Raw genomic sequence first — 14,369 nt, forward strand, 5'->3', positions numbered from 1 at the left:
TTTATACCTCAGATGCAATTCTTTTCCACTTTTAAGAAAGGCACCAAAGAATCCACGAACGGTGATTGTACTGTTGAATTTTAAAATCGAATCCTATTAATTTCGTAAAGTACAAAACCTGTCTTATTTGGCAGAAAGATATTTGTTTAGGACAATCGAGACACTAACGTTTAGAAGTAAGATATTTGACACTAGAGTTCAGAACTGATCTTTTCAACATTACTAGTGTCACAGGAAATTTGCCATCATCAAAATTGAAAATGTCACTAGTTGTGTCAAGGAATAGAACAGACTATTAAACTCGCCATCATCAAGACTGAAAATGACATTCGTTGTGTCAAGGAATAGAACAGACTATGAAACTCGACATCATCAAGATTGAAAATGTCATTAGTTGTGTCAAGGAATAGAACAGACTATGAAACTGCTTTCCTCAAGATTGAAAATGATATTAGTTGTGTCAAAGAATAGAACAGACTATGAAACTCGCCATCATCAAGATTGAAAATGTCATTAGTTGTGTCAAAGAATAGAACAGACTATGAAACTCGCCATCATCAAGATTGAAAATGTCATAAGTTGTGTCAAAGAATAGAACAGACTATAAACACGCCATCATCAAGATTGAAAATTTCATTAGTTGTGTCAAAGAATATAAATCAAGATTGAAAGCCCACCCGCTAAGCGCAGATATACGGGTCGCGGGGTCGTGAGTTCGATCCCCGGGCGGGGCGTATGTTCTCCGTGACTATTTGATAAAAGACATTGTGTCTGATATCATTCGTCATCAACCTCTGATTCAAGCGGGGAAGTTGGCTGTTACTTGCAGAGAACAGGTTTATACTGGTACGGAACCCAGGAACACTGGTTAGGTTAACTGCCCGCCGATACATAGCTAAAATACTGTTGAAAAACGGCGTAAACCCTCCGCCACCCTCCTCCAATCCCCCAAAAACAACAACAAAACAAACAAACAAGATTGAGAATGCTATTACTTATGTCCAAGAATAGAACAGACTTTGAAACTCGCCTTTATCAAAACTGAGAATGCCAATACTGGCAGCGTTTAGATTCTGTTGAAGTAGTGGAGCCGTAATGACAATACTGGCAGTTTTTAGATTCTGTTAAAGTAGTGGAGCCGTTATGCCAATACTGGCTGTCTTATGCTAATAGTGGCTGTCTTTAGATTCTGTAGAAGTAGTGTAGCCGTAATGCCAATACTGGCTGTCTTTAGATTCTGCTGAAGTAGTGGAGCCGTAATGCCAATACTAGCTGTCTTTAGATTCTGTTGAAGTAGTGGAGCCGTAATGCCAATACTGGCTGTCTTTAGATTCTGTTGAAGTAGTGGAGCCGTAATGCCAATACTAGCTGTCTTTAGATTCTGTTGAAGTAGTGGAGCCGTAATGCCAATACTAGCTGTCTTTAGATTCTGTTGAAGTAGTGGAGCCGTAATGCCAATACTAGCTGTCTTTAGACCCGTAATGCCAATACTTGCTGTCTTTAGATTCTGTTGAAGTAGTGGAGCCGTAATGCCAATACTAGCTGTCTTTAGATTCTGTTGAAGTAGTGGAGCCGTAATGCCAATACTTGCTGTCTTTAGATTCTGTTGAAGTAGTGGAGCCGTAATGCCAATACTAGCTGTCTTTAGATTCTGTTGAAGTAGTGAAGCCGTAATGCCAATACTGGCTGTTTTTAGATTCTGTTAAAGTAGTAGAGCCGTAATGCCAATACTAGCTGTCTTTAGATTCTGTTGAAGTAGTGAAGCCGTAATGCCAATACTGGCTGTCTTTAGATTCTGTTGAAGTAGTGAGCCGTAATGCCAATACTGGCTGTCTTTAGATTCTGTTGAAGTAGTGGAGCCGTAATGCCAATACTAGCTGTCTTTAGATTCTGTTGAAGTAGTGGAGCCGTAATGCCAATACTAGCTGTCTTTAGATTCTGTTGAAGTAGTGAAGCCGTAATGCCAATACTGGCTGTTTTTAGATTCTGTTGAAGTAGTGGAGCCGTAATGCCAATACTAGCTGTCTTTAGATTCTGTTGAAGTAGTGGAGCCGTAATGCCAATACTGGCTGTTTTTAGATTCTGTTGAAGTAGTGGAGCCGTAATGCCAATACTAGCTGTCTTTAGATTCTGTTGAAGTAGTGAAGCCGTAATGCCAATACTGGCTGTTTTTAGATTCTGTTAAAGTAGTAGAGCCGTAATGCCAATACTGGCAGTTTTTAGATTCTGTTGAAGTTGTGGAGCCGTAATGACAGTCGGCGAATTCCGTATTCTCCGTACGCTATTTCGGCATTTTCCGATTTTACTGAAAGTCATGCGCGCGTTGAGCTACATTTGTAAAAAGAAAAACGTCCGAAGAATGCCGATCAGCCTAATCACACGGAAATTGCCGAGTGTCATAACGACTCTATTACCTTAAAGACACATGTGAAAGTTTGTACTGGCCTGATATCTTGTCATATAATAGTGTAAACAGTATGTATAAGGATATATGTCATTTAATGTGTTATATCCGTATATTTGTTTGTCTTGTTTTGTCTGATATTATAATTATTTTGTACTATTATTACTTTAGTGTTACTTTGTTGTTGTTACTTTATTGTTACTCTGTGCCTATGTTAGTAATCAATGATAAAAGGACAATGAAATGCTAAATAAACCATGGAGTGTTGTTGCAGTCTATTTTGTTGCCATTGTTGTTTTCTCAAATAGTTAGTGTGAAGTGACGTAGTGCGTTACGTCATGTCATATACAAGTGTGAACAGTATGGATTAGTATATAAGTCTTTTAATGTGTTTTATCAGTATATCCATTTGTCTTGTTTGGTGTAGTGTATGTTTGTACTCATGTTTAGTTAACATATACTGTATAGTAGTTTTCGACTGGTAATCGTTGTTATATAAGGTAGTTTTGAATGTGCATATATACATAAAAAGGTCTTATATAAATGGTGTTACTGTTAGTGTATAAAATTATAGTTTATGACATAATTTTGATTTTATGCGGATGTATAGTTGTCAAAAATACAATATTACCATATTCAACTTTTCTGTAAAGATTTTGCAAAGCAAAGTAATATTTTTAGGCTTTTCTTCTACTTTTGTTGTATTTTTTATGTTTTTATGACGTCAGGTTTTCAGCGCCGGTGAAAACACTGGAACTCCTGTCCGGTATGGAAGAAAATATTGTTGTTTATATTTCAAATACTGTCTCTATTTCTATAAGTATGATGTTAGTAAAAAAGCTGTCAATGCATTGTTAGTTTTGATCGTGCTATTCAACGAATTGCATGCTTTTTTAATGCAAAGCGGCCAAGTATCTAATTAAAAGAGTGAAATTGGTTGACTTTTTGTCTGAAACAGTTTATCAATTTATTTGTAAATCAAACGCTTTAAGAATGATTTCTGTTTTTTTTATAATAAAAAAATAATCAAAATTATTTTCGTGGCGCCACCTCGATTGACAGTATTCGTCTCGTGTCCCCATCAACTAATCTGATATTAGTATGTTGTACTATTATTACTTCAGTGTTACTTTGTTGTTGTTACTTTATTGTTACTGTGTGCCTATGTTTGTAATCAATGATAAGAAAGGACAATAAAATGCTAAATATTGTGTCCATGGAATGTTGTTGCAGTCTATTTTGTTGCATTTGTTGTTTTTCAAATAGTTAGTGTGAAGTGACGTTATGCGTTACGTCAGAGTATACATAAAAGCTCTACCGTATTATAAAATGACACGAATGTTTATAAAGTAAACTGTTTTAAACCAAATACTTCATTCTGAAGAAAGCTGACGATAAAAAATGAAAAAGCATGTATTAGTACTAACATACATATACATACAAATAAGAGCTCTCTCTCTGTTACGGGGCTTTCTCTCGCTCTGTCCCTCTGGTCAGATCGCTCTGCGTTCGTACTAGCAGAGGATGAATTGCCGCCCTGAGCGGCTGCCTTTGCATATAAAGTACCTTTGAACGTGTTTGTCATATAAAAGGTCTGGTATACTATATATACAAACCTTAATCTAACAACAGACAATCATATACCAGCTAAAAAAAAACAATAGAATATATTTTAACAGGTAGGCAAATAGTTCAAGGTTTTATTTTTTCCGAAGATTGCCGAATTGCCTAACGAGAATATACGTAATCTCACGGAAATTACCGAGTGTCACGACGGCTCTACTGCCTTTAAGATCCATATAAATCTTTGTTTTCAACGTAATGAGAGATTATATATTATTTCATATATATACTAGAAAAAAATAGTAAAATGTATCAAGTAAGGATAAATTAATTTTTCATAGAGAATATTTTATCAATATTTTCTTTTGTTATTTGTTACAATTGTTTGTCAGTACTGAAACTGAAACTGATTAATTTAATTAAACGACTATTCCTATTCGATGACATATTCAATGGCATTGTACATTTAATTTAGCAAACCTTTGTCAGGATTCGAGTTACATGACTACACCTTTAGTATCTTGAACAATGAAATGGATCCAATCGCTAAGGTCTTAGAGTAGCTGACAATTGATGTAGAATGTCTTTTGTTATAACGTATAGCTGGTGAGACCATATATCTCATATATAATTTTTTCTCTGGCTACCTTACCTAAATAATTCGTGTTCCAATGATTCGTAAATGGTTTCAATTATGAGCTAGAAAATTTCAGGGATCAGGCAAAATCACACAATGTCTTCAACTAATGATTATCAATTCAAACTCCTATAGGCTGGAGATACTAAACTTGACTGGTCCTTTGTTGAAGTTTCCGTCAAAAATGTCTTTGAATCAACAACATACGATTCCTATCGCATATATTTTCAGCCTATTTCCTCCTAATTGAAGCTGCAACTCAATATGTTTGCCCTGACTCCTAAATGCTCAGCGTCTATATGCTATCATATATAGCCATCAACTATCATAAAGGTATAACTCCGATGTCTTGCCTGTACTTCGCCTATATAACGCTGAACCTCGTCTATATATAAGCTGGAACTCTCCTAATGTCTCAGTAGATTACCGAACAATGTGTCTCTGCCTCAGCTTTTCGATGCTCAGCCTATATTTGCTATCCTCTATAGCATTCAACTACCGTTAAGGTAAAACTCCTATGCGCTGGCCTTAGCTCAAAACCTAGTTCTGCAACTCTTCTTTAGTCATCTTCTTTCAAATGATTTATTCTTCTTGACAGCGTAGTTGCAATAACTTTCTCATCATGGTACTGGGGTTAAATTATTAGTTGAATCCTCGATGTGTTTACATCACTCGCTGGATACAGAATGAATTCTCTGTCATCCATCTACCTATTTACTCCTTAGCAGAAGTGAGCTTTGATTGGTGCTATTTATAGAACTTGTTTCTGATTGGTCCAAATTAGTACATAGTATTTTACAACGGGTATTTGCTTTAACAAAGATTTGGTTCCCTTTAACTATGTAAATAACTGCAGTTTATAACAAAACCGTGTTTTAACACTATTTACTCCGGCTGTTATACGTCCTACGAAATAATAAAATAATTGCACTCGGGCTTCACCGTCGTAAAATTATTACGCCCGACCTATAAACTTATTTCTTAAATAAAAGCGTTGTACATATCATTACTTTTTCCCGTACTTCCTATCATTTTATCAGTCCGAGAAAACTGTACTTCCTATCATTTTCTTTTATCGCCTTTTTACTTGCTCTTTCTTTACAATGAGAAAATACTATTCTAGTAGATAAATTAGCTGATTATCGAGACAAAGACTGAAAATAAAATTTCCCTTAACTCCTCTCCACCCTTTGGAAAAATATTTTGGTCATTTGTTCGCGTATCATTAACAAACGAAGGCGTTGATAATATACATATGTACATGCATGAAAAGAGCAAGTCGGACTGCCTTTGGTGGAACATTTACATCTGATACAAAGGGAAGACAAAATCGATGTACCTTACGAACAAATCCTCCGAAACGGTTCGAATCGAGGAAATCGACGCCATGTTTTCCCGTACTTTTGATAACACGAATAGCTTCGCCACAGAGATTTTCGTCGTTGCGAAAAAAGAAGAAGATAAAGTAGCAAACATAGTTACTTCTTGTCTTACTTCTGAACGATTAAAATATATTTTATGCAAGAAGCCAATTTATTGATGGACAAGAATAAAAAGGCATTGCTGAAGTCGCTAATGAAACACTATACTTGTTTACTAATTTTGTAAGCGGCGACATTCAAGATATAAAAGGAAAGTATTTTAACTTTGTAATATACCAGTGGTAAAAGTACCCATAATACTGGATAATAACAAAATCACAGACATCGGAAGTCACCCACATTCAAAATACACACACGCAAATAATAATGATAAATTTAACAAGTATAACACATTTTGCTTAACGAATATTCCTTTGAATACAATAAATTTGAGTGACTTTTGATACGTAATATAGACGGTAAAATGAAAGAAACGAATCAAAATAACGTTGTTGTGAACGAACTAATCTTGAGTAGCATGAAGTTATCGTTTAGATAGTAAATGTATCAAGTTCTATAAGAAGAACTTAATAGCTGGACAATATCAGAAGCTAAAGGATGTGAAAGTGGGTAAAAAAAAGTTATTTGTAATCCGCGCACCAAAACTCGAGAAAAGCGTTGGATTACTTAAAAAAATTAAATTATTATAATGTACACTTAAATGCTTGTATTAACAGACATAGATTAAAGAAAACTGAACAACAAATTTGCATGAGGACATTACAATGACAGTATCACTTGGTGATAAGACACAAATAAATTACTGTATTAATATAGTGGAGAAAACTGAAATGCACAAATTGATAAACATGAAAACGAATGTTAAATTGACAATCGTTTTCAATGTTATTTATATGGAATTGAATGACACGGCATTTCTGTCCAGCAGGTCTAAACATCCAAGTGAAAACAGAAAATAACCTGACCAGAAGGACTGATCATCCAACAAGCTTTCCTATTGTGGTATGGACCAGGATACTAAGTAAAAAAAGATAACAAGTCTTATTCAAATTAGGTTTGCTTAAAGCGACTAACCCATACATTGTGATTTGTGATTTTTAAAATAATTTATCACCGAAAGGCAAAATGCCGCCACTGTTTTATATATTTATATGAAACATAATGGTTGACCAGTTTATAGTTTCCAGAATTACGGAAACATTCGAGTTGTTGCAGTTTTTCTCATGAACTTTTATAAACCGTTGCAACGCTTTATTTTTATAAACATTGATAATTATAGAACGAGACGCGACAGTATTTTTAGACGATATCATCACGTAGGCAGCAAACCAAACTGCGCATGCAGTTTGAGGGGTTCAATTTATAGACTCGTCTACCGATTAGGGAAATCAGCATGATTTACTTCGCCTTATTTAGGTAAGAACCACTATCGTACTGAATAGCATTGCCTAAACAACGGACCGTTCCATTATTAAAAGTACAAAAACATCGCTGACCTCAAAACCGGTATAGGTAGCGCACAGTATTCTGGCGTTTAGAATTGAAAACAAAGCATTCTAGAATAAAAACTGATGTTCTTGTCACTTTTCGGGGGCGTTTTAACAGGAGAGAAAAACGTGTTAACAGAGAGATTCTCGCGCTCACGTGCTGTTTAAACACTTTTATACACGCGCGTTCCGTGGCAAAGCGTAAACGCATTACGGTCCCACAACGGATAATTCAAAAGGAAATGACGTCAACGTGAAAAAAAAACGCTGACATTCCCGCGCGTTTCATGAAAATTTAATGACGTTGAGGGATAATTTATTCGTTTATCAGTTTTTTACGCGCTTTATGCTAGAATAGCGTTAGCGCATGTTCATTTTGTATTAAAACATCTTCAGAACCCCTCGGGAAACGTAGGAACCCTCGCCCTATCGGGCTCGAGCACCAACCAATCCCTCAGGATTCTGCAGATGTTATAACACGAAAAAACATGCGTTATCCCTACATTCTAACATGACTCGATTTGATTTCCAGTTAAACAAAGAAGGAAATCAAGCTCTGTATATTCTGCGATAAACAACGGTTGATGCGCGGACCGGTAAGAGAGCATTATGACGTCAATTATGACGTCAAATTTTCGCATGACGTCCGAAACATTACTCCTCGGGTAAATGAAGTCCAGCATAATATCTATTATAATATGTCAATGAGCATGTCAGAATGAAAACAATCAAGCCCTTTTTGTGATTTATCGTCTAATTTACCACGGTTCGTCGTTTAGATGCTTCAGTATTTAACCACTCGGGCTAACGCCCTCGTGGTTCAATTCCTACGCATCTGAACTCCGAACCATGATAAATTAGACGATAAACCACTCGAAGGCCTTGATTATTTGTTAATTCTAACATGACTCGGTTTGATTTCCAGTTAAACAAAGAAGGAAATCAAGCTCTGTATATTCTGCGATAAACAACGGTTGACGCGCGGACCGGTAAGAGAGCATTATGACGTCAATTATGACGTCAAATTGCCGCATGACGTCCGATACATTACTCCTCGGTAAATGAAATCCAGCATAATATTTATTAAAATAGAAGATACATGTCAATGAGCATGTCAGAATGAAAACAATCAAGGCCTTCTTGTGATTTATCGTCTAATTTACCACGGTTCATCGTTCAGATGCTTCAGTATTTAACCACTCGGGCTAACGCCCTCGTGGTTCAATTCCTACGCATCTGAACTCTGAACCGTCGTAAATCAGACGATAAACCACTCGAAGGCCTTGATTATTTGTTAAATAACATAAAATTAAGTCAATGCACTAAGTTTACGATTTAGTGAAGTGATTCTTCGTTGGCTGAGCGGTTACGGTATTCGTATTATACCTTTTCGTCGGGAATTCAGTCCCCACAAATGTACACAAAAGTATGTAATGCAAACTGAAAAAAAAATGATTCAAATCATTTAAACATAATTACGTGTCGAATGTGAAATATATAATTTTAGTGAACATATTAGAACGAGATTTACTAACTCGTTTTGTCTTCATTTTTTTGTTTTTCTCCGGTTTCTAATTTATTTTGTTTCATATTTTCGTATAAAATTGGTAGTATCTTTAAATCAATCGATCCTGAAATTATGGCCGAGCAATGCTTTTGTTAAAGTGAAGTGTAAGATTGTTATAAAACTAACCCGTACAGCTTTAAAAATATCACAAGAAAGCTTAAAAATCAAAGGCCTGAAGGGCCTGAGAGTCGGCTAATGATTGATGTACTGGTAGTATAGTCTACCAGTTTCAGTTTGGTTTTAGTATTTTTCCCCAACTGAACAGAGATTTTGTTACAATAGATGAAATGGGCATTCAATCGATGCCTAGTAAAACTTTGATTGACATTGTACAAGTATTTAAACCCAATATATTTCTCTAAAATTGAAGAGTGGTTCGCAAAAATAAAAATGTTGAAAGTACAAACTACAATTTCACAGGTGACACTAAGATACTGCCCATGACTATAAATATTTTTCCAGTAAACATTTGCCTCCGGCATTACCAAAACAGGCAATTATCGGCTGGTATATATTCGCACATGATAAAATTTGAATATGAAAATTTATATATTGAAATTTTATAGCGCGGATTGCCACATACAATTTGTAACGGATGGACGAAAGAACTGTTCAGATATTTTACAGATAAGGGGCCTGGCAATAACCGTGTCACACGCTAGGTATTGTTCAATCATATTATAAGGGATGTGAATTTAAAGTATACTTACTTTTGCGTTTAAAGATATGTAAATGTTGCTGAGTGTCAATATATAGTGTCATGAATGTTTACACTGACAGGAAAATTGCGCATTCGAAACTAAGAGAAGTTACTCGGACTAGCTACCAATTTCGGAAAAGATAACCAATATTAATAAATGCAGTTCTTTTTTAGTTAAAACCATCATTTATTCTATTTCAGACCTGTTAACCCCTTCAAAACCATTTCAATTATCCGTTTTGATTCATGTAGACAGACAGGCCCATACTGGGCTGAAAAAAATGTTTGAGCCATTTTTACGTGGTCGGTAGCAGGGTGGGTTTGGGGAGGGGTGTTCCTTCCCGCTTTGAACTGCAGTCAGATTTTGAAATGGGCATTTGTGGCAGGTGGTAAAAGGGCAAATGTATCAAACTGTAATGTGGCAATATGGGGGGGGGGGGGGGAGGATACCCCCTCCTGCAATTAGGGTTTGGGGTATCACCACAAGGACATTTTGAAAATGTAGACCCTTGATACAGCCTTTGGTGCGATTTCTAACTGAAAATTTTATGTTTCAATTTCTAAATATTACCTCTAGATTCCTTTTAGTATTACAATATTCAAAGTATGAATGACTGTCACTTCATATTTTTACTTTCAGGTCATGCCTCAGCACTAGAATATAAGTCTGATATTGATTCTATGTATGTATTATAAAAATAAATTCTAGAATCATTTCTGTTACAATAATATCTATCATGTCTGTTACTTTAATGTTTAAATTTCATAACACAGCTCGATATTTACCCAAAATATTATATCCGGATATGATTACACTTTCTTTTATACCGCCAAAATCTCCAGTTTCAACAATATTTTTTACAAATTGTGATGATATGAAGACAGTTTAGCAGCAACTGGCAGTATCTGACATTGAAGTTTACGGTGAAATTATTTAAATCATTTCATAAAAAAATTGTTTCGTTTCGTCAAAGCACTCTCACATAGACGATCTACTTTTGATTTCAAAAACTACAAGAAAATACAATTTAATGTTTCGCCGATTTGTTTATTTCTCGAAAAATAAGAATTAAAATCATTTTTAATATCTGTAGTAACTAAACAAACCAGTAAGAGCTTCTTCTTCCGATAATTTATCCGTTTACTGACTGCAAAATTCATGTGTGTGTGTAGAAACCCACGAAAAGTTTATAGAAATCATACGATGCGTGTATACGTTCAATGTGGGAGAATTAAGGCTGATCGGGATCGGCTATGTTACCTAACGCATCCAGACGATTCAGATTTTGTTTTTAAGAAAGCATTGTGTGCATTTCTGTAATTTTATATACGTTTTTATACGCTTAGAAATTATTAGACATGCGTATTTGCATTATTTCTATACGTAATTTACGCTAATACGCATCTTATCTGGAGCCCTGTGGATCTATTTTTTGTCTTTCGCTGGATGTTACGCAAGCTTTGTAAGCCTGCGCAATTCATAAAATGCACATTTATGCTTAATGAGTTACATTCGAGTATTGCACAATTACAAGTCATAAATATGACAGATTACATCGTATATTGGTCATAGCAAAGGGAATTCACACAACTTAACTTCATTCATGCAGTGAACTGTTTGAAGTTTGAGAAATCTAATGGAACTACATCCCTTCACTGTGTTATTTGGTCCATTTAGACTTAGAGAATCGCTGGATAGCAAGGACTCGTCAAAACGATTTCATCGTTTAGCCGACTCAAAAACAGTTGATCATTTTAAAGGTGATCATGATCATAAAGGTGATTTGATCATTTAAACATAATTACGTGTCGAATGTGACATATATAATTTTAGTGAACATGTTAGAACAAGATTTACTAACTGGTTTAGTCTTCATTGAAGAAAAAGAAATTAAATACAGTTTTAAAGACAAACTTTAACGGGTCTGGGAATCGAACTCACGACGAAAAAGTATAATACGAGTACCGTAACCGCTCTATTGACTGCATCGTAAACGTACTAAGTGTACTGACTTCATTTAATGTTATTGTTTTGTTTGTTTATATTTCAAAACGTCATAATACTGTGCGATACCTATACGTGTGCGCTCTAATGATAGTAATGCTTGGTGTTATTTTCTCTCACTGTCACGTGATGTTTGCAAGGTGTTCGCTGACGGGAATTCCGTTTCTTTTATAAACCGGGAAACCCCCATCGGAAATTGTAGACGAATGTTTTTTTTTCTTCAATTTATTAGGAAAACAACGATTTTCAAAAGAATTTGATGAAAAATACATTGTTAGAACATTAAATATGCTGCATATAGGTGAATATAGCAAAAGTTTTATTGTAGGGATAACGCATGTCTTTTCGTGTTATAACATCTGCAGAATCCCGAGGGATTGGTTGGTACCCGAGCCCGGTAGGGCGAAGGTACCAACGATTCCCGAAGGATTCTGAAGATTTTATAACACGAAAAGAACATGCGCTAACGCTATTCTAGCATAAATCGCGTAAAAAACCAAGTAAATCAATGCATTGTCCTTCAACGTCATTAAATTCCATGAAATGCGCAGTAATGTCTACGTTGTTTTTTTTTTTCACGTTGACGTCATTTCCTTTTGAATTATCCGTTTCGGGGCCGTAATACGTTTACGCTTTGCCATGGAACGGGCATATATAAAAAGACGTTATAACAGCACGTGAGCACGTTTTCCCTCCTGTTAAAACACCTCCGAAAAGTGACAATAACAGCAGTTTTATGCTAGAATATTTTTTAAAATCTGACACCACGATGTTGGGTTAGTCGCTTTAACAAACTAGAGTGGATAAATTTCGAGAAATTGACTATGATAATGGTATCACTTAAATTAGAAATTTGACAATTTTTGGTTGAATTTTTTTGTTTATGTCCACTATTCTTTGCAAGTATAAGACCTTTAGCTTTGCAACTTCATACATTTGTTTACAGTAGGTAAGAAAGCCAGTTACCATAACACTTGTCTTGCATGCTGCCTGATGTCAGGCTTTTATCTGACGATCATTCACCGTAAATTTAGATAATTGGATTAAATGAATACTTTCGCAGCCGTTCCCGAATTATGATTTATAAATAAATGTCGCTTTGTTTCCACATTCATGACATTGAATGGATGCGATACAAAAAACATTTCAAACGCCGACATCTTTCGGTCAATTAAAGTATGAAATTTTGGGTATAATATTATTCAAATCACAAAGTTAAATTTGGACATTCTAATGTGATTATGTCGCAGTTAGCATCAGAAAAACTCGCGTGTTGAATCTAAACTGAAAGTAGCTCTGGAAATGCTTACACGCCGGTTTAAATAAGCAATTGGTATGATATAAAGATGTATAAAATTATACATTTGTTTATTTGTAGCTGATTGGTATGACGTTTTAGAAGTATGTTGCAAACATGCAGACGTAGCCTAGTTGATTTCATTGATGAATATGATAATGAGTGGTTTTTTTTTTTTTATTTCACTTGAATAAATTAGACTTTGTTTTGAAATGTTATTCCTTCATCTTTTTACATGAATGGAATTTTATACGGTAACAGTTGTTAATTAGTTGTTTCTTGGGAGCAATAAACAAGATAAACTGAAATTAAAAAGTGAAAATAAAAGTAGGCCTGTTATGACATTTAGATTTACAGCAGTCTGAAAAAAATCTCTGTAAAGAAGTTTAAAATGAGTATCCACCCAAGGTCTCTTCCTCTCAATATCTTTAAATTAAACAACTTTTCTGAGACCAGTCTGAAAGGTGCAGCTACTGATTCATCACTTTGTAATCTGGCTTTAATATAACATCTATGCATCACATCGAAGACCATACTCTGAAGTAGGCGCTCTATGTTAAGGTTTGATTATGCGTCAGGAAATCTGGATTTAATTTGAGGTTTTTTTTTTGTTTACAACACACAAAAACGATTCAAGGGATAACAATGCTATCTGATTTAGATATCAAAACGTTCGTTAGTAATCAAAAACTTAAAATTACAGTAAAAAGGATCATCAGATGTTGGAATATTTGAATCTCGCTAAAAGAAGCCGTTCCGGACGAAACCTAGAAATTGGTATCAGCCCTGACTGTCTGAATAGCTACCTCAGCAGGTTTTATTTAACGGTTAAGAAACGAAATGGAGAAGATTATGAATGGCAGTGAACGGGCGGTCAGCATCCAAAACATGTCTGCTCTATAATTCAGTTTTCGTCGGCTCTTCACCAAACTTGCTGACAATGTTTGTGGGCATTACATCTCGGCCAGTTTCGATAACCAGTCAAATTGTACCAGGCATTCTTCGATTATAGTCCTTGAATTACTCGAAAAAAAAACGGGGAATTTAGCCTTGTCCGCTCTTTTAAGTCGAACAGTTTTCATCCGATCTTCATCAAACTTGCTGACAATGTTTGTGGGCATAATATCTCAGCCAAGTATTTTTACCACCCAAATCGCCAAATGGCTGTTGTAGGGGGGCTGCACCATATACTTTTTTTTAATGATGATACGCAGAAAAAACAACATTCAATGAATTACATATATTACGTATGAAGTGAAATAAATATAGAATAAAAAGGTTATTTAAGGTCTAGCATTGTTCTGTATAATATATATTTGCACTCATA

At 35.2% G+C, this 14,369-nt stretch overlaps 1 protein-coding gene across 1 annotated transcript; it reads right to left on the reverse strand.

Annotated features, from left to right (window-relative positions):
• Positions 1–1,141: 1,141 nt before the first annotated feature.
• Positions 1,142–5,310, reverse strand: LOC128557173 (uncharacterized). Its single transcript, XM_053544111.1, has 3 exons — positions 5,272–5,310; positions 1,827–2,178; positions 1,142–1,686 (listed from the first exon to the last, which is right to left on the reverse strand). The coding sequence occupies exons 1-3, from the start codon at positions 5,308–5,310 to the stop codon at positions 1,142–1,144; spliced, it is 936 nt and encodes a 311-aa protein (XP_053400086.1).
• Between the last annotated feature and the right edge of the window lie 9,059 nt (positions 5,311–14,369).

This window comes from Mercenaria mercenaria, chromosome 1 (genome assembly GCF_021730395.1).
Source record: "Mercenaria mercenaria strain notata chromosome 1, MADL_Memer_1, whole genome shotgun sequence".
In the NCBI taxonomy this organism is placed as follows: domain Eukaryota; kingdom Metazoa; phylum Mollusca; class Bivalvia; order Venerida; family Veneridae; genus Mercenaria; species Mercenaria mercenaria.

Coding starts and splice junctions, on each gene's coding strand:
- LOC128557173 (XM_053544111.1), bottom strand. CDS start 5,310: ATGGATGACAGAGAATTCATTCTGTATCCAGCGAGTGAT. Junction 2,179..5,271: donor TTCTGTATCCAGCGAGTGAT/GTAAACACATCG, acceptor CTACTTTAACAG/AATCTAAAAACAGCCAGTAT. Junction 1,687..1,826: donor ACAGAATCTAAAGACAGCCA/GTATTGGCATTA, acceptor ATCTAAAAACAG/CCAGTATTGGCATTACGGCT.